Source organism: Leptonotus elevatus, chromosome 9 (assembly GCF_054856555.1).
Source record: "Leptonotus elevatus isolate MCC_2025b chromosome 9, RoL_Lele_1.0, whole genome shotgun sequence".
Lineage (NCBI taxonomy): Eukaryota > Metazoa > Chordata > Actinopteri > Syngnathiformes > Syngnathidae > Leptonotus > Leptonotus elevatus.
This window is the reverse complement of record NC_141247.1, coordinates 7,875,049-7,896,124: the sequence shown is the minus strand read 5'-3', so window position 1 is coordinate 7,896,124 and position 21,076 is coordinate 7,875,049. Positions and strand designations below refer to the sequence as shown.

The window sequence follows — 21,076 nt, the reverse complement described above, 5'->3', positions numbered from 1 at the left end:
CTATTTATACACAAGCACAGCAAATGACTTCCAAATTAAAATATGCATTAGATTTCAGCTACATAATTTGAAATGGTTTATTTAACTTGGGAGAGCGCAAAATAACTTATGTCGATCTAGTACAGTACTGCACATGATTGTCTGGCGTGCAATACTGAGCAGTGGCCACTGGGTGTCGAATCGTCGAGCAATGACGCTGTGGCCGCTAGGTGGTAGCTCTGTACTAGGATTTCCTCCTCCCAGGTCGTCGAAACAACAAATTGAACTACGGAGCAAGCGGGTGAGAGAACGTCCGAAACCGCCTCTGACCGCGACTTTTAAACTCTTTTTACAGAATTTAGAGTGTGATTCGACCTGAGGCTGGTCGAAGTAGTTCAAGTTAGGAATCAGCTGGGACTATTATTTCTCAGCAAGGTAAGTTAGCTGTAAAATGGCGGAAAGCTATGTGGAACTTAGTTGATTTGTATTTTGCTAGCCGCTTGCTAGCCAGGCTAGTTGAGTCTAGAGCGCGGATGTCTGCCTCCTCAGTCGAGTCGCCTCGTTAGCTCCGCTGCGAGAGGCTAACGTTACTGTGGTTGGTAGCGAGCTAACGCACTAGATTCTTACCACAATGACGCAAAATATATCGGTAAAAACGCAACGAAATGTTTAGTTGTTTCGATGGACTTGGTTGCACTTCACAAAAATTGTAAACAGTGTTTGTTGCTTATGCAATACGGTACTGAAACTCCCGAGGCAAGATGGAGGACGCAAGGACGTGATGTTTTTTTTTAGGGAACGTTAGCACATACTGTTAGCATGGTTGACCAATCGGAGTTTACCGTGCTCATGAAATTAATCATAATTAATGGTGTTCGTGGTATTAAAACTGAGTTTGGTGTAAGAGTAGTTTACTGGGAAGAAAAATGGTCACTGGATGCGTTTCCTAACGCCAGTCTCTTCTCGCTTATATTAGCATGTGATTGCACCGTCGAGCTTGCGTTGTTGTGTTGTTACTGTCGTCCAACGATAGCGGCAACAAACGCTGACCCGTTCCTGACACAGCTTGGGTGGAATTTCCAATCAGAGTTTTGAGTGCACTTGCTTGTACATTTCCACTCTTGAGGTCTACGAATTTCACGGTTGCTAGCGCTGCTAGCACCACCCGCGCACCGGTGTCAATTTTGACAGGAACCGACGAAGAGCGTAGTCACGCCGGCTTCCTTGGAGGGAACGCGGGTATTTATGTGCTGCTGCGTTGACTTTAGAACTCCTCCATATGGAGCTTTACGACTCGTTGCAATCCAAGATGCTCGCCCTAGCTTCATCGTGGCAAGTTTATGAGATTCACTGTGCGATTTGGCGCCACTTTTTCAGTCAACACCCATTGAATCCCGTCATCTTGTCATCATGTAATATTTACGCAGTAACTCGCGAAATAGGGACATTGATGATGTATTCAAATGGAAAACAACCGTTTTAACAAGCAATGAGTGCCATGTTACATTGCAATCAAAACGCCTGTGTTCAGGTGTGACTCATATCATCTTAGTTTTAGTAGATATTTTACCTGCATTATCGTGCAACACGTCCACACCATCGTGACAAATATTTTCTATTGTAAGCAACGATAGGCCTCCTCCTGTATTATGCTTTTATTTTATTTTTTAAATCTCCTCTTATACTATAATGATGGATCATCATATGTTATAGGATGCACGATGTGGTATACAAACACTGGTAAATGTGTGCAATAGGCAAGTAGATGATTGCCTTTCAAAAGTTACTTACATCCTTGCATGTGTGTGACACTTTTCCATACAGTACAGCACAGCAGTAGTTGTGGCCTGCAGTATCTTGTTGATGTTGGTAACGCGTTTTGATTGGTCGAAATATTTGTGGGGCGGACAGGGCATATCCATATTTGGCCAGTGAGGAAGATACTCCAATGATTGTAAAGCAAGGGGGATGAGGAAGAGGGAGCCAATGCTTTGGGGGATGAGTGCCACAAGAGCATCGTACCGCCCACTGTTACCATGTGAAGAAGAAAACTGTTGTCATCCGTTTTTCGTTTTGTTTTTTAACTCTTACCTCTCTAATTTGATATCTCAATTCAGGTTTCATACAAGCTTCTCTGTTTTGTATTTTCTCAGTATTACAAGCCAGTCATAAATTGGAAGTTATCCAGAAGATGTTAGAGAAATGATAGCAGCACCAGAAATACCAGCAGACTTCCCCTATGCGCCGTAAGTGCTACATTCGATTTTTGGTTTTGTTAGTTTGCTTCAGATGGACCTCGATATTCTTTTTAACATCTATTTTTTTGTCACTAGGGATACAGACACACAGTTTTCTTCAGACACCGACTTTTCTGAAGATCCTGATGGCAGGAGTTCAAATTCAGCAAAAGGAAAGGTATGTAAAGCAGTATTGGCAATATTATCATACATTTTATAGTTGTCCCACCATCTAGCTATATTTTTGTTCAGTCTTGATTGTAGGCCTCCCTCCTTATGAGCTGCTCATAAGAGCCAATCAGTGTGTTTTATTTTATTTTTTCCAGCTGTTGCTTAAACATCAGACATTGGATGAGAAAATATGAACAAAACCACAGTGGAGACTCTCATTGAACTAAGGAGCCAAATGTGCCCTTACCTGGCTGCACTTCAAGCACGTATTAGGCAACAATGCATTGTTGTGCACATATTTGTGCACAACAGCACTATGTGGTTACTACATCTTTGCAACACATTTTCATTAATCCTAAATTGTCAATTGGAGATCCACTAATGACCCATTAATTGGACTGGTTACACTACAAGGTTCAAGTGACACAAAACGTACTCACAACTGGATATAGTAAAATCAGAATCAGGCCTCTTCCGTATGGCCTTGGTAAAATAAAACAGTATTTGATGATTTTGTTGTTATTTGCTTCTGTTTTGTTACTGGCTGGTGTTGACACTTGTGTAGTTGTTAATCTGCATTCTGGGCATCTGTTGGAAAGGGTGTTTTATGGGTTTCCCTAATGTTATTGGTTTTCTTTCAGGGTGGAAAGAAGGGGAAGAAAGCAGCAGGAGACAAACCCAAGATGGTAAAGGGGGTAGGTCGGATAAATGGCCACCACCAGGAGAATGGCATGGAAAACATGATGCTGTTTGAGGTCGTTAAGCTGGGGCGGAGTGCAATGCAGGTGGGATATGTTTTATCACTAACACTGATGTTGCATATAAAAAAAAAGTTTTTTCATATTTCTTTAAACATGTTTATTGTCCTATACAGTCGGTTGTTGATGACTGGATTGAGTCTTACAAACATGACAGAGATGTCGCACTACTTGATCTCATCAACTTCTTCATCCAGTGCTCAGGGTGTAAAGGTATGTTCATTATTAAATGCTATTTTAGAATACTGTATTTCGGATCTTAATTAACAACTGCCCTTAACTAGTTCAAGTGTTCTTATTACATTTCTTAGTAGTGTCTGTCACTTGTAGCATCCTACTGAGTTATATTGAATGTCGCTGCAGACTGCAGGTTACAGTTTTATTTGGACCATGTTCCGATTTTGTGTACCTTTTTAAGAGTAGCCGTGATTTCAATATGGCCCAAAATAATTTCTTCTTCTGTAGTGTTGATAGATATTGATGGCATATTTGTTGTGTGGGGAGTGGATGGGGTAGGCAAAACTGTAATTCATAGATCAGGTAAAGAAACTACAATCTTAACTGTGTCTATGAATTTACACACATGAAAACAACAATGTACGCTGTGTTCATCTCCTACTCATGTTTCTCCTTTGAACGCTGCTGTGGATAACACAATTTTTCCTTTTTCTGAATTGATCAGGTGTTGTTAGTGGAGAGATGTTCCGCAACATGCAGAACTCTGAAATTATCAGACGAATGACAGAGGAATTTGATGAGGTAATCTAATTTGACCCTTTCCTGTACAATGTACATTTTTGTAAATGTTTAATATTTGCTTAAAATGGTTGCTTTTCGCAGCCACTGTTTTATGGCACGTGATGGAGAACACTTGGAGGAGCACTTCTTGGTAATAACTCTGCTCTTTTCCTCTGTGGCCTCCATAGGACAGTGGAGACTACCCGCTTACTATAGCAGGGCCCCTGTGGAAGAAGTTCAAGTCAAGTTTTTGTGAATTCATTTCGGTCCTAGTGCGGCAGTGTCAATACAGTATCATCTATGATGAGTATATGATGGACACAGTTATCTCCCTTCTCACCGGACTATCAGACTCTCAAGTCAGAGCCTTCAGGCACACATCTACACTGGCAGGTAAGATTATTACTGTTTGAAATTGAATAGAAGGGCTGGATGTGCCATCGTAATAACATTGTCTTGCGGGAGAACTCATTTTGAATTGCACTGAGCCCGCCAGTAAAAGGTGTTACTCTGTGTCTTTTGAACAGCAATGAAGCTGATGACAGCCCTGGTGAATGTAGCTCTAAACTTGAGCATTAACATGGACAACACCCAGCGACAATACGAGGCAGAGAGGAATAAAATCGTGGCCAAAAGGGCCAACGACAGACTGGAGTTCCTCTTGCAGAAACGTAAAGAGGTATGGTCACTTTGATTCATATGAATACAGTTTTGGAAAATTTGAGTTAATTTTCAATTAACATTTGGGCCACAATATTTTATATATTGTTTGGCGAATGGATGTATCTAAGTGTCATTTCTCTGCAGTACCTTCATGTGTTTTTTAATAGAAACTGCAGAGATCAATGCCTCTTCTGGGTTTAGGGTTAGAAAATAATTCTGCACCTCTTTTTTGTCACACTGTGCTATTGTATGAACTTCCACTATGTCACAAACGCAGGCAGACTTAGCATGGTCATTTTTAATAAATGGCAATGGTTTATGTAGGGAGCAATTTTACAGTAAAGATACATAATTTGGCGTAGTCATTTGCGCTTTGGCTGCCATGCATAACAATCAGTGTGAATCATTTTATTTTGATATAGGATATGTTCTTCCTCTTTTGGAGATGCAACAATTATGTTGGTAGTGGAAACGTTCATACATTGTGTTAGTCAACTAGCATCTTGTGTTAACTGGGTTATATCCCAGCAGGTCCAACCTGCCTTCCATCTGCCTTTGTACTGTACAGCCTGGTGGCAAATTTGGCTGCCAATTACACACACAGGCAATATTAATAGCAACTTTTGATAAAGGAAGAAAAAAAACCACAATGATCACTGAAATAACTGACAAGACTAGTGAGTGGTTTCCACAAAGCTTCTGGGAGAATGTCCTTTTGACACGAGACAACTGGCGCTTTTTAGCAAGTTGTATCAGCTCAATGCAAACATGATACAAATAAATTGTTAACCTTGTGCAGCAGAACTCTCGCATGCTGATACTTTGTTTTTCTCCAGGCAACATTGAGCAATATATTTTGTTTCCGTTTCAGCTCCAAGAAAACCAGGATGAGATTGAAAACATGATGAATGCAATATTTAAAGGAGTCTTTGTACATCGTTATCGGTATGGCACCACCAAATTAACTTGTTTTAGTTTGTTTTGTTTTGTTTTTGCTGCTGTAAAACACATATTTGTTGTATTTTCTTTTAACCAGTAATCATAATGTTTCAACAGTGATTCAATAGCAGAAATCAGAGCCATCTGTATAGAAGAGATTGGAGTTTGGATGAAGCTCTATAGTGATGCCTTCCTTAACGACAGTTACCTGAAGTATGTGGGATGGACCATGCACGATAAGGTGGGTGCAAACCTTTGCAAAATGGGAAAATAAGCAAAATTTTAGCTTCATCGGCGTTGCTGGCATGCAATGGCGCTTGACCCCACAGTTGCGTTGACTATATATGGAAAAGCTCCACCAGAAACGCTCAACTCACATTCACTCTGACCGCAGCATCAGGTTGGGAATTAAAACATCGCCAACCACAGAAAAGGGCTCTAAATGCTCACACTGTGCGGGTTATTTTCTCTTGTTTATATCAAATGGCAAGGTAGGTGTATTGAAAAGGATTCTCAATAGACACTTGCTGTTTTGCTAATGTTACCTTTTAAAATTATTTGATTGTTGTGCGTCTAGCAAGCTTTATATAAGGATTCAAACACAGCAGAGGCTTGGTCAAATTGCTACTTTCTTCAAAAGTGCAAGAGATTTTTCAATATTTTCAACATTTCAATATTTACATACAGTAAAACGTCAACAGTGTTCATGCTGTCGTCGTATTCATTGGTGAAATTGAAATTAATCGACAACCAGAGTTTTGAATGAAGTGCTTCTTCACGTTTGTCTGAGTCTCTCAGATCCTCGGTTTATTGCGTTCATGAGCTGCACTTTGAAGCCCCATATAACTGTTAGTGGTGGAACGTGCAACAAACACACACACGCACACACACAGTGGCAATGCAAGATGAATGTAAAAACCGAAGAGCTGTGGCCCATAACAAGTATTGTCTCATTTCACAAACTATCCCATGCCTAATTCAAACACATGGGGGAAACATTTATCATTCGTTTATGAAACCAAAAATGTAAACAGTGTGATTACAGTAGGTGGTTTCTAATGTTTCAATTAAAGGGCTACTTAATTCATTTTAGCCATTTTCTGCGGTATAAGAAGTTAATATGTTGTCTGTAATTGATTTAATAATGTCATTGGTTTTCATGTACTATTAATACCTTTAAAAACACATTTTGCCACTTATTGTCTATTTTGTCCCCCTACGACTGAAAATGACATCATGTGTGCTCAGGGAACAAATGACCAATCATGGCTCAGTTTGTGAACCTCACATGACCAAACCCAGAAAACAGGTGAGCCGTGATTGGCCGTTACCTGAGCTCTGAGCACCTGTGATTTATTTTTTAGTTGACAGCAAGTGGCAAAAGGTGTTTTTACTTCGTACTGCTGAAAATGGCTAAACGTTTGTTATACAAAACATTTGTTATTTTTATCTTGGGCAAAAGGATTTCATTTTTGTTTGGTTTTAGGTGTCTGTGATTGCCGAATACTTGAATTTTAATACATTTTGCTGTTTTCAAATTCCTGGTTTTAGCAAGGTGAGGTCCGTCTGAAATGTTTGACAGCGCTCCAGGGTCTGTACTACAACAGAGAACTTAATGCAAGGCTGGAACTCTTCACCAGTCGCTTCAAGGTCAGCGCCACCTGCTGGACATCTTAAACAACATTTACACTACTTACTATAAAAGCTCAATTGCCATTGACTTGTCTGGCACAGGTGCCAGAAGGGTTATCGCTGATGCTTCATTTGTACCTAAAAACCTGTCAAATTTTTCTTCCCTTTCATTTTTCCTAGGACCGCATTGTCTCCATGACCCTTGATAAGGAGTATGACGTTGCAGTACAAGCAATTAAGTTGCTCACTTTAGTTTTGAAGTAAGTTCTAAATGTTTGTCTCACTCTTGAAACACTGTTTACCATTTTATCAGTACAAAAAAAACCTTCTTCATTGGAAGCACCTTGTACTCACTCACACATAAAGTATTACATCCAGCACATCCGAGGAAGTTGTAACAATTGGCTCTTTTTGTTTGTTTCTGCAGTAGTACAGATGAGGTATTGACCCCCGAGGATTGTGAGAGCGTTTATCATCTGGTCTACTCGGCACACAGGCCTGTTGCTGTTGCAGCAGGAGAATTCCTCTACAAAAAGTATGTCAGACATAACCTGAACAGAATTGTGCTTTTCACCGCCGAGCTGAAGTTCGTCATTTGGCGTGTGTCCTTAGCCTTGGCTCAAGTTTTGTGTCCTACCTGCCAGGATACATGGAGTTCATATTATTTCATATGCCGTGTTTACATGAACTCTTTTTAAAACCAAATTTGGATTGCAGTGAAGTTTTAAATGGTTTAGTGTTCTGTGATAATAATAATGTAGTTTGTCAACCTTCTCCACTGTAATGCCAATAAATTCTAACATTCAAAAACTACAAACAGTGGAATTTACACTTGTAGTTTCTTTACTGTGAATTTAATTTGCATATCACAACCTGTGACGTTAGTGTGGAAAAAAGGCACAGGTTTACAGTACAGTACCGCCATTATGTGTCCAGCTGAAGAATTTCCTAACTTGCATTTCAACTTTTTGTGAGACATTTGTGGCTTCTAGACAGATTACATTTAAGGCTCAAATAGAGGATTTAGGGGAGTAGGTTATTTAAGATATCAAACTACTCTGTTTTCAAAGATTGTTTAGCCAGAGAGAACCAGAGGAGGAGGGTGCCCCTAAAAGGAGAGGGAGACAAAGCCCCAACGCCAACCTCATCAAGACCACCGTCTTCTTCTTCCTAGAGAGTGAGGTACACAAGTTTTTTGTATTGTTTTTGTCTGTATTAAGTAATTGTAACCAAACTATCAAGTTATTCACCCATATTGTCTGAAAATTGTTTTAGCTCCATGAACATGCAGCTTACTTGGTGGACTCTCTCTGGGATTGTGGTCCTGAGTTACTGAAGGACTGGGACTGTATGAGCAGCTTATTGTTAGATGACCCATTGCCAGGAGAGGAAGGTATGACGAAAACCTCATCACGGATTACTAATAAGTGGCTTGAAGCAAATGTGTTTATTTATTAATCAGAATTGTTTTTTCTTTGTGACTTGTAGCTCTTACTGACAGACAAGAGACAGCTTTGATCGAAATCATGCTGTGCACTGTACGCCAGGCTGCTGAATGTCACCCACCTGTGGGAAGAGGCACAGGGAAGCGGGTAAGTTGCACGGTGGATAAAGATGTAATTAAAGGATTCGCCACTTATGGCATTGTGGTCGCGGTTCTTGATGTTTTTATATGGAACGTTATCGCCTTAAAATTATTACATTATCGGTCAAAGCATTCAGCCTCTTCACTAATTAAATGAACCAATGACTGTTTACAAAAAACAAAAACACCCTTTTCACAACGAAATAATTTCTTCCTTGGCCCTTGAAAGGTAATGATGATAAATAATTTTAATAACAGTAAACAGTATAATGTAACTACACTATGGAAACTGACGGTTAACTATTACTGGAACCGGATTCCTCTGTCTAAACAATTGCAGGATGCACCATGAAATGTTAAGTTTTTTTTAGGAGAATGTCTTTCTAGTTGCTAGTTGATTTTTACTCAATAATGAATTGTTATAGCACAAAGGTATTTGACTTGTATCCACATTCAGGTGATGACAGCTAAAGAAAAGAAGACTCAGCTTGATGACAGAACCAGAATGACAGAGCTCTTTGCTGTAGCTTTGCCCCCTCTACTGGCCAAGGTATGTCATTACTTGGATACTTTGGCTCCTGTATGTTCTTCAGAAAATAGCATTTAGATGAATGTTCGCCCAACAGTATGCCGTAGATGCAGAGAAGGTGACCAACTTGTTGCAGCTTCCTCAGTTCTTTGACCTTGAAATTTACACCACAGGACGTCTGGAAAAGGTCAGCCAAATGTCTTCTTAGATTTTGTATTATAACATGGATAATACACCACCCATGCATACAAAATATGTTATGTTATGTTATGATATGGGGTGACACAGTGGGCTTGTAGTTTGCTCATCCACTTAACAATTCAGAAGTCCTTGGTTACCTCGCAAGGGGATGTAATGTATTATTATTGTTGTTGTTGTTGCACTGTATGAATACTGCCACATAATCAGTACAAATATATTAATCAATATCTTTTTAATGTTGAATGCAGCACCTTGAAGCCCTTCTCCGCCAAATCAAGGAAATTGTAGAGAAGCACACAGACACTGAAGTTTTGGAGACATGCTCCAAAACCTACCATGCCCTCTGCAATGAAGAGTTCACAATATTTAACAGGGTTGACATTGCCCACTCCCAGCTGCTGGATGAGCTGGTGGACAAGTTTAACAGGCTACTGGAGGATTTTCTACAAGAGGTAGGAGTCCACTTCCTTTTTGTAAACCCTCTATTCTGACAACCATGTTTGATTATCCTCTGTTCTTTCTTTTAGTTTTGTCCCTGCGTCTGCTCATCTTAAGTTATAATTGAATGGTAATTAATTGATTAATTGTGGCATGTCACAAAAAACTGCAGTTCATGCAGAATTTCTCTCACATTGGGCTTTATTTTTGGACAAATGCATAGGAATGTTTGTACTCTGCGCACAAGTTGGGCATATACGCAAAATCATCGTCGTATTTACGAGGCATTGATGAGGCTGGGGTACCTGCCTAAACAGTGGAGACATCCAAAGGGGGTATATTTAGATCATAGGTGTCAAACTCAGGTCCTCGAGGGCCTCAGTCCTGCAGGTTTTGGAGGTTTCCCTCTTCCAACACAAGCTGATTCCAATCAGCAGGAACGTTATCAGGCTTATGCAGAGCTTGCTGATCATTTATCAGCTGTGTTGGAGAAGGGAAACATCCAAAACCTGCAGGACTCCGGCCCTCGAGGACCGAAGTTTGACACCCATGATTTAGATTTACACTAAATATTAAAATATATTAACTACATATCTATGTATTTTCTATGCAAACATTTCTTTTTGGCTCATAATGAAATTAATAAGATGCACAGAAGCTTGATATTGAAAGAGCCTAACAAAGAATATACCAAAATATGTAGAGAGTAAATTGACATGACCTGCCTTCGTTTTCTCATCTCGTCATTTACCCCATCTCCACAATTTCGACATGGCAAGCAAGAAGCTACTGCCCTTCAAATGTATGTATTCACGACTATTAAGTGACAATGAGAGAGTTGTAAAAGGTCTGTACACTCGTTTTTATTCTGGTTGGATTTGTGATTTATTTTCCATGAGCATATTCTTTTATAATGTCAAACAAATGACATTTGGCCTTCAAAAAAATAAATGAATCATTTCAACAAAGAAGTTACTTTGAAATAGATTTTAATTCTAATAGATCAAGTGGAAACTAAGAGGAACAGCATGAAACAAGGAAATTAAAATATGTATCTTATTTGCTGATATGAGATCCAAACGCGGTAGAACCCTTTTCTTGCTTTCGGGCTCCATATGACAGTGGCTTGAAGGAAAGAATTGTTCTTCAAAAGATGAGTGATTTTTTTGTCAGAGACGCACCCCATTGACAGATGTGCTTCCTTATATAGTTCGCCGCCTCAGTGATGTGAAGTTTTGAGCGATATTGTGGCTGAATCAGTCATGTTGCTTCTTCTTTAAGCGATACGCGCAACGACACAAATTCACTTGACCCATGAGCAACGCGTTGATGTTGCTGGACCCATCACGAGTATTCATTGAATTAAATTTCTCTTTCCAGGGTGAAGATACTGATGAAGACGATGCTTATCAGGTTTTGTCAACTCTAAAGAGGATCACAGCTTTTCACAAGTACGAATTTCCTCTTGTGTTCTCAATCTGCTGTTTTTCATGTCTGTCCATGAAGGTGTGTGTGAAAAGTGTCTTCTTTTGACTTTGTCTTACTTGTGTGTCCTGCAGTGCACATGATCTCTCTGGATGGGACCTGTTCACCAGCAACTTTAAGTTGCTCAACACAGGCATAGAAAATGGAGATATGCCCGAACAGGTTAATTAAAAACACTTAAAGATAGATTGGTTGAACGCTTCGATGAGCATGTCCTCTATGAGCAACTGCAATTTTAATGTTTATTTCTTTTTTGAGCAGATAGTCATCCATTCGCTGCAGTGTACCCACTATGTGATCCTGTGGCAGCTGGCCAAGTTATCTGAAGGCAGCTCCAGAAAGGTGAGGGCCGATTCACCCAACATCAGTTTGTACTTCAGCGAAGCATGGCTGTACCGCTAAACACCTGTCTGACCTTTCAGGATGACATGGTTACCTTGAGGAAACAGATGAGGGCCTTCTGTATGATGTGCCAACGGTACCTCACAAATGTCAACACAGCTGTTAAAGAACAGGTGACATTTTTAACTCGAATTAATGTAATGTGTTTAAGTGCTGAAAAATCCTATAGAAATTGACCGATGTACTGCAATTTATTGTTATATCTAACAAAGACTCCTCCTACTCTTTCGTTGTTTCCACTGCAGGCATTCACCATCCTTTGTGACCTCCTACTGATCTTCAGCCACCAGATGGTGGCTGGAGGCAGGGAACACCTTGAGCCCTTGGTTTATTCCCCAGAGGACTCGCTTCAGTCTGAACTGCTCTCTTTCATCCTAAATCATGTCTTCATAGACCAGGATGACGACACCAATAGCACAGGTACACACAAATGTGCATCCACTGCTATGACTCGAAATACCCATGAAAGTATTCTTTTCAATATTAAGCTGTCGGTCTACAGATGTGAATGTGTAGAATTTTTGCAAACCAGGTGTAGCTTAGGATAGCATTGAAGCAGCATTTATATTTTTAGGGAATTCGTAAGAAACATTGACTGGCGCCAATGTTAAGTGATGTAATAGTCAAGTCAGATTTTTAACTTGTATAATTCTGGTATGTGTGTCTATAAATAATCCATCGATATCTATGAACAATCGAAGTTTAGGATTTTTTCCCCCCTACCTTTTTGTCTTTGTTGCTAAATCCTCGTGGTTCACTTGTTCTTAGCAAGTGATATGGTGTATTTGGAAACAGCAATTTTGACTTGAACACTGTCATATACAATCCACACCATCTTTGCAAAACCTTCTGGCTGTCCTTAGGCTAATGCTGTGAAAGGTTCAAACAGGCCTTGCGAAAGGTCTAAGCTAAGTGACCTGTAGTTTTTCTTGCCTTTTAGCCAGAGGCATTTAGTTTTAACTTCTGTTTACATCCTATTCTTGTGAAATTGATATGTAAGACTGCCTTCAAGGAATTTCTACAAAGAATCAGGGAAGACCTGATTAGATTTTGAAAAGACCAAGGTCACTCTGACTTGATTCTGCTCCATCTCTTTGCCATTACTGGGGAAGAAAAGGTCATGACATCTGGAACAAGTGTAAACTCAAAGGCAAAATAAATAGTTTGGCTACTACAGAAGAACAAGCCGCCCTAATAAATCTACTTATAATTTTTATGAAATGGCCAACGCTAATTGACAACGTTATTTATGTAAACATTGTCTACTGTATGGTTAATATAAATTATGATAAGTGACGGGAAAAGGGCGTGTACTGTGTGTTACCTGGTAATTGATCTTTGTATTTAAAAACGAAAGAGTAACAGAAAAACTAATTTGTTGGGTTTTCTATCTTTTAGATGGCCAACAGGACGACGAGGCAGTGAAAATTGAAGCTTTACACAAGAGAAGAAACCTCCTGGCTGGCTATTGTAAACTGATCATCTACTGTGTGGTAGAAATGAGAACCGGTGCTGACATTTTCAAACAGTACATGAGGGTTAGTTTGTTTTTCTAGATCATTTATTTCACCACGATTTTCGCTACAATCAACATTCTTTGAAACAGGAGCACCCCACCCAGAAAAAAAATATCATGACTATTTGGCCTTATTAGAGTTGCATATGTAAGATTTTTTTGTTTTGTTTTTCTACAGTATTACAATGATTATGGTGACATCATCAAGGAAACAATGAGTAAGACCCGGCAAATTGACAAGATTCAGTGTGCCAAAACCCTCATCATCAGTCTTCAGCAGGTTGGTGTTTAGTTTTGCTTAGTTTCTTATTAGCGCACAAGAACTTCCGATTTGTTTCAGCCACATTGCAATTATTCATGCAAATGTTTCTTTTCTGTCTCTGTTAGCTTTTCAATGAAATGCTGTCAGACCTGGGCCATGGGTTTGATCGGTCCTCCTCTGCTTTCTGTGGAATCAAAGAGTTGGCCCGTCGATTTTCTCTAACCTTTGGCCTTGACCAAGTGAAAACCAGAGATGCCATTGCCATGCTACACAAGTACGTTTTTTTTGTTGTGTTTGTTGTTTTTACTTGTCAACTTGCAAACACCACGTCTATAGAAGCAACACAATTTAAACCTTGATGGAAGATTTAATGCAATAATACTTGTTGCAGTCAAGCTTAAATGACCAATTTCTAAATTTTTAGTAATATTCTCCTAATTTCAAGTCATTGAAACATTCCTTATGCCCACCTAAATTTCCCATTTTCTTCATGTACATCTCTGCTTGTTTCCTAGGGATGGAATCGAGTTTTCTTTCAAGGATCCAAGTCCGCAGGGAGAAGGAGGCCCTCCCCTCAACCTGGCTTTCTTAGACATCCTCAGCGAATTCTCCTCTAAACTGATGAAACAAGACAAGAGGACTGTGTAAGTTTAATTTATGTGTTTAGAAGAGGTTTTTTTTTTTTTTTTTTTTGTGGCAGCATGTTTGCTTATCTAATCCATTTTTTCCCCTTCCACAGCCACATGTATTTGGAGCGTTTCATGACGTTCCAGATGGCTCTGCAAAGAGAGGACTGCTGGCTCCCCCTCATTTCATACAGGAATTCCCTACAGGCTGGTGGCGATGACGACACTATGTCAGTAATGAGTGGCTACTCCAGCAGAGGATCCTCCGTTCGTTCGAAAAAGACCAAGGCTCCTGTTGCTGCACCTGGAACTACTGCAGCAAAGCGGAAGCTGCCCGAAGGTAGCAATCATTTGAGAATCAACTTAATCATGCATCTTCACTGTTTAACACTAAGAACATATGTCACATTTCTGTTATTTAATCATGTACAAACAATCTAGTTGTTCATGAGAGTGGCATGGATTAATACAAGGCTGTAATAGTATAGTTGAAGCCCAGAAAAGCAAAAATGTCTTCCAACTGTTCAGTACGTTCCAAGCAACTTGGCTCTCATAGTCAAGTTGATGGGCAAAGAGATAAAACAGCAGATGGTGGGAGCCTTCTAATTATCACAATTTCCACATCATTTCATAAACAACAAGAACATGGAATTCAATGCTGGATCACCCAAAGGTGGTGACGGTAGCGGATTTTGGATCAAGTTGCTGTCATCACAGGAATTTTGATTGAATTGTTAACAAAAGCCAACAGCCATCTGTGCAAAGTGAAGTCTGTGTAACTCACTTTCATGTGTGTACTTTGTCGAATGATTTTTCTTCCCTTCCAGAGGAAAGCAGTAGCAGTGAGGTGTGGCAGCAGGGCATTCAAACTCCAGTCATGTTACCATCCCCCCACCTCACCTCCACTGCCATGCGAGACCCTAAACGGGGTCGTGATGACAGCTACATGGGTGTCTACGCTCTCCCTCATGACCAGCCGCAGCCCCACCAACACCCACAACAACACCATCAACAGGCACCTCAGCACCACCAGACACCCATGGATTACAAGTATGGATGTCTTTGCTGCAAAATGTCACTGCAGTCACTGAAATGTAGAAATGTATTGTTTTCTTATTGCTTAATTATTCTAAGCAACACTTGGGAACTTTTCAACCTTAAAAAAAATATTTCCAGAATTTTTCTGATGAATCATTGAGTTAAAGCTAGTTGAATGGTACTTTTGTCATAACCCTAAGAGACTACATTCCCTCATGGACAATGCATTTAAAGCATGCTTGTTAAAACAACTTTTCAAATTTTCACTTTGAAGGTTTTTCTTTGAATTTTAAATCTAAAGAAAAGACAGCTTTGTTTAAAAAAAAAAATTTTTTTATTGCATGGAGCTTTCCGGGTCATTACCCATGTGTTAAACTAAATAATAAGAAAAAAGCAAGTAAATAATTCTCTAAAGTTTTCTACTGCAAATAAAATGTTCAACATAATATCTTAATTTTAGCTAAAATTGTAATTTAAAAAAATATATATATTTTTAGGTAGTTTCCAGTGTCAGCATTATAAAGTGGACATTTAAATTAATACATAAATGAAAAGTTCGCTATATCTCACTGAGCAACAAATGCATGCAAACGTAAAGCGAATTTTGGCTTTTCGCCAGGGTTCGTAAAAGGTTTCAAATGATCTTTGCAGACAATGAAAAATTGTCTGAATATGTTCAAAGTGTATTTGCAACAAGTAAAAACTGTCTGTGAACTTCTTACAAATGGTGATGAAAACCCCAAATTTGCTACATTCACAGTTCAGTGAGATGCCGTCTTTATGTCAAAATGCTAAATATTGGCATTGACTATAGGCCCGGACGATTATCTGTCTATCCCTAGCCATAATTAACAGAAACAAGGTTGCTTTAATGTAATTTAAGTTTTCCTACATGATGACCCTTAGTTTTGTGCTGTCATTTGAAACATATCTTTGTTAATTTGCACTTTCATGGTTTCCTTAAATCCTAATGGAGTGTCTATTGTGTGAGACTGGGATTAGAATTTGATTGTGAATCAATTGTGATGAATGAAAGAGCCACATGTGGCTCTAGAGCTGCAGGTCGCCGACCTCTGGGCTAATTCATGTCATTTTTCTAGTTCCCAGGTGACGTGGATGCTGGCCCAGAGACAGCAAGAAGAGGCTCGTCAGCAGCAGGAAAGAGCCATGAACTACGCCAAGCTCAGGAGCAATCTGCAGCATGCGATGTAAGATATCCAGAAAACCACCCGGTGGCGCGATGATGTCGAGTTGATTTAATGTCTCTTCCAAAAAGAAAAATGGAAATCAATATCTGCGTATTGGTCATTCGTGCAGACGTCGCGGCACCGGCCTCATGGAGGAAGATGAAGAGCCAATTGTGGAAGATGTGATGATGTCATCAGAGGGTCGGATGGATGACCTCAATGAAGGCATGGACTTTGATACAATGGACATTGACCTGGTGAGAACCATTTGCCATTAATAATTGATTCCAAACTCCTTATGTAATAGCAACTATATCGCTTTTACTTTCTGTTATTTGTGTGAAGGTTAGCAGTCAATCAAGCCTGTTCTTTAAGATGATGGAAAAAATGTCTGTAAAATTACATAGAAGGCGGCAAAGTGCACTGAATTTACTTATTTAATTTAATCGTAACATCTATACTGAGCGGCATTACTGCAACTATTAGCAGTATAGGTGTTCCATTTCATTTGCTCTCAGACACTTTATGTTGACTCATGACTGATTAGGTTCTTTTTAATGCTAATTTTGAAAATAAGTCATTGTATAAAGTAGTCACTCAAGACTGTCCTGGTCTTAATAATTCTTCCATTTGTAGTCTGTGTTGATGTGCAGCTCCATCATAAAACGCCTGCAACGAGTCTTCGAGGTCACTTCAGTGTTGGTGAATGGGCAATACAAATACCTCCCCCCATCCCCACCACCACCACCACCACCATCTAGTTAAATTTATCGTCCTGTGGTCTTCAATTTTAATGTCACATTTTAAAACTCATGAATCTCAGCATCCCAAACAACATCCTTCACTTGCCCATTTTCCTTTGGCAGTTCTTTCCACAAACATAACCATTCAATTTATTTCATCACCACGTGTTCCAACAGACATCTTTCTTTGACCCAAACGACACGAGAGCTTTACTGAAACCCTCAGAGCTCTTGTTGACTTTGAGGATCCAGTCATTTTAGAGAAGACTGATTTGTTAGGTCTGCACCAATTATTACGGAGCAGCTTGTGTTGATTTTTCAATGTCGTTTCCAAATGCGAAAAGAAATGAACTTTAATCATCAAAAGTTTTGTTTTGGCTGCATGTAAAAGGTTCTCTGTGTTTTGTTTAATGAAACATTGTGTTGACAGTGCGTTGCAACATCATGACCAATTTATTTGACAATTTGCACCCGCTCCACAAATCCATGCATGATGAGTGTAAAACCAGAACTAAATGTAATAATCTGAAACATATGTCTCGACTGCATACCAAATGTCATGTTGATTTCACAAGAAAAGTAGCTACAGTACGTTTGTCATTTTGCCCATTTTCCATATTAAGATACATAAACCGACCTGAGTGACCTCTGCCTATGAAAAGGTTATTTTTATGTTTCTTTTTTTGTTCTCATGTCTCCTTTAAACATGCTCTCCTCCTCTCGTCTAGCCCCCATCTAAAAATCGTCGCGAGAGGTCTGAGCTCAAGCCGGACTACTTTGACCCTGCCTCTATTATGGATGAGTCGGTAAGACTGCTTACACGTGTGACATTTTGCATGTTGACAAACAAGTCTCCACACGCTCAACCACCAAACTTGGGCCAGTGTCAGCCATGGTTCATTGGAGTTGCTGACATGAAGCTTATGAAACGTCTTTGGCTACAGTGCACAGTTCAGAAAGCTCAACTCGTACAAATTCCTTTACCCTTGGCCTTCAAATCCAGGTCAGGCACCAGACGCTGAGCCCTGAACATTGTTCATGGGTGCTTTGTGTCAAAGCCAAATGATTTATTACTCACATTTATTATAAACGTGTTTCATTTGAAAGAAACCGTGTGCCAAACGCAGACTACAGGTAGTTTTACTTCCAGTTTTACTTGCTTGATGATTGTTGGAGAAATCGAGAGTAATTTTTGCAAAGCCAAATTCAATTAAAACGTCTTTGACGTATTATCTTAAAGCAAAATAGCATGCTCAAATTACCTCCATGGGGACTCGCAAATCAACGTTGCTGAATTGTGTGCGTACGCACAACTAAACACGCAAGTGAGAAGTTTTGAGAATTATTTTTATGAGATGATGTATGTGCCTGTTACGCCGAGTCTGTTTTTGTTTTTACAAGAGGAAAATATAACTGTATATCTTAATCTCAATATTTTTTCGGAAATTTAAATATATTTTCTATTTTATTATTCTACGTTAATTCTGTAGTTCTATCAGTTACAAACTTCCAAAAAATAAAGTGAAAAAATATGCTTAATTGCAATTATGGGAAATTGTGTGGTAAATTTCTTAAATTTTTTTTGATGATTGCTTGACATAATTAATATTTACCAGTACATGTATATGTTAATAAATGTTATTAAATAACGGCCAAATTCCTTTTTTGCCCCCCCCCCCCCCCCAAAAAATCTCGTCATGCTCTTAAAATAACCCAACCTAAATCCTTAGTTTAAATGCATTGGTTGGTTTTAGTGATATTTTTGTCTTTAAATCTGCCTTTGAACAGTTCACAAATGTGTCATCTTTTCATCCGTTTTAAATGTGTCACCTCAGTGAAGCACTTTTTTTCCCTCTCTTCTAGGTCCTGGGAGTGTCTATGTTTTAAACTAATATCCAAATGATGTTGAAGCTGGGATGCGAGAAGAGGAGCTTTGTATTTAAAGAGAATTTTAGAAGCGAAAACAAGTGTTTTCTGTAAGAAAAAGCAAAAATGTAAAAAAAACAAAAAACAAAAAAAGGTTTTGGCTTGTACTCCACGTGGACCAATGATGACCCACACTCAGTGTTGCTTGCTCAGAGAGGACTTCAAATATATACTTTTATAATCTTGGTTAAGATCTTCCTGTACCAAAATAGTAAAACAGGCCACTTCCAAACCTATTCAAGACGATACGTGTCTGAAGAAAAATCCATAATAGCGTTTTCCCTGTTTCATTTCCTTTTATTCATTTCTTTCTTTCCCAGCGGGGACGGATCGGTGTGTTTTAACTTAAGAAACATTCTTTTTTTTTTTTTTTGGTCTAACCCTTTTTACAATTGTAGTAAGTTACCAGGTGTGATGTAGTAATTTATAAACAGACTGTAGTAGCTTGCCTGTATACCGTGTTAGCCAAGTGGATGGAGGTCTTTCTGTTCTTGTACTTTCTTTGCCCTCCTCTCTCTTAAGTTCATCTTCCCACTTTGAGGTCCTGATAACCACTGGTGGTTAATTAAGATTGTGAGATGTCACGTAGAATCAGTCCCAATCCTTGTTTATGCTGTGAAGAGTCCCACAGTCCAGTAGTACGTAAGTCTTGGAGCGTACCCGAGCTTTGGACCTCTCCTTAAACCGCCATCTGCTAAGAAAATTGTTCCCTTGAGCAACAAGTAGCTCGGTCCAATAAAATCATTTCTTTTTCTTTCTTTCTCAATCTAGCAGCATCATGTCAAAATGGGTATCTCTACATTTTAAATAAAAAATATATATGAATTGGTGCTGATTTTTATATATGTGCTATGGTTTTCTTATTTTCAACCTTCAGTCACAAAATGAAAGACGTGTAAGAAACTGAAAAATTGAAAGCATGTAAAAACATGCGGCGAGAGATTTTTAGATTTGTATTTTTACGTTTTGATTTTGTTTTCTTCCTTTTGTCTTGATAATGTCTTCGGGTTTTTACCTTCTTTCCTAATGTGTAAATTAGTTTGGATAAAACGAATGAAATTCAGCTTTAAGAGTTTCTCAGCTTGAGTCTTGTCACAAAAATACTTCGAGATTTCAAATGATAATAAACAGGAGGTCGTCTTTCAGAAATGACTGAACAAGTTATTCAGCAGCGATGTGGCAGCTAGACAAAGCTTAGATTTTGACATATTTGTCACACACGACTTTTAATGAACTGTTGTCTACTGAGGTTTTTTTTTTTTTTCGTGTGTGTGTGTACTCATTCCATGCTAAAGCCTTAAACATGCTTTTTCTCTCACGCTAATCTTCCATGTCAGCAGATTGGTCATGTTTAAAGGGTGGATAATTGGCTTCTTAGAACATGAAACATGAGGTGGTCAATTGTAATGTGATCAAGTAGATGAGCAGTCTATATGTGTGTTTTGCCTAATTATTTTATGTAAGTAAAAAGAAAATTCTTTTAAGGAAAAAGTACTGTTTATTGTTTGTTGCTTACCACTACATTGGTATAAATCCTTATTAGATATCTTGTATATATTCCAATTTTAATTTCTTTTGGCTTTTTTTGTGTTCTGCACTCTTGCCTACACCCTGAGTTGTTTATTCTCCCGCTTTCAGTCACTCTGTTTTCTGATTTGTACTTGTCTGGAGACAGTAACTTTTGAATAAAAATCAACACTCAATTTCCGCTGTGATAAATATTTACTCAATTTACTACCTCAAGCTCCAAACCATGAATAATAGGCTGCCGCAATTTAGAGTTGAATGGATTTTTTTCAGTGGGTATCGTTCTTCTGACGGGCAATCAAACAAGCCATTTTATGGTTGATGTTATTATTGACAATCATTCAACTTCCTGACCATCATAATCAAGAGGGCAACAATTTCATCAACTAATTTACAACATTGACAATTACCTGTATTGAAAAATGGTGTCCATATAACTAAAAATGTTGCATTCCTTGCTTAGTATGACTTTTCCATCCATTTTCTTGTTTAAT

General features: G+C 38.9%; 1 protein-coding gene across 2 annotated transcripts; it reads left to right on the top strand.

Annotated features, from left to right (window-relative positions):
- Nucleotides 1-185: 185 nt before the first annotated feature.
- stag2b (STAG2 cohesin complex component b) lies at nt 186-20,758 on the top strand. Of its 2 annotated transcripts, none has more exons than XM_086084669.1 (34): nt 186-280; nt 2,133-2,225; nt 2,313-2,394; nt 3,029-3,172; nt 3,262-3,358; nt 3,828-3,904; nt 4,072-4,276; nt 4,411-4,562; nt 5,418-5,491; nt 5,603-5,726; nt 7,037-7,135; nt 7,298-7,377; nt 7,545-7,652; nt 8,188-8,299; nt 8,393-8,510; nt 8,606-8,709; nt 9,160-9,252; nt 9,329-9,418; nt 9,681-9,884; nt 11,251-11,321; nt 11,430-11,517; nt 11,617-11,697; nt 11,778-11,870; nt 12,003-12,177; nt 13,156-13,295; nt 13,452-13,553; nt 13,661-13,809; nt 14,051-14,179; nt 14,275-14,501; nt 14,989-15,211; nt 16,300-16,407; nt 16,517-16,643; nt 17,858-17,935; nt 18,993-20,758. In XM_086084669.1, the coding sequence occupies exons 2-34, from the start codon at nt 2,182-2,184 to the stop codon at nt 19,014-19,016; spliced, it is 3,822 nt and encodes a 1,273-aa protein (XP_085940795.1). In that variant the 5' UTR covers nt 186-280; nt 2,133-2,181; the 3' UTR covers nt 19,017-20,758. The 2 variants fall into 2 exon arrangements, with proteins under 2 accessions (XP_085940795.1, XP_085940794.1); XM_086084668.1 differs by having other exon boundaries at nt 238-414.
- Nucleotides 20,759-21,076: the final 318 nt, after the last annotated feature.

Bases quoted from the DNA above. Each gene is read 5' to 3' on its own strand.
- stag2b (XM_086084669.1), top strand. From the start codon at position 2,182: ATGATAGCAGCACCAGAAATACCAGCAGACTTCCCCTATGCGCC. The intron at 8,300-8,392 runs GTACACAAGTTT...AAATTGTTTTAG, and splicing joins TCTTCTTCCTAGAGAGTGAG to CTCCATGAACATGCAGCTTA. The intron at 16,408-16,516 runs GTAAGATATCCA...TCATTCGTGCAG, and splicing joins AGCAATCTGCAGCATGCGAT to ACGTCGCGGCACCGGCCTCA.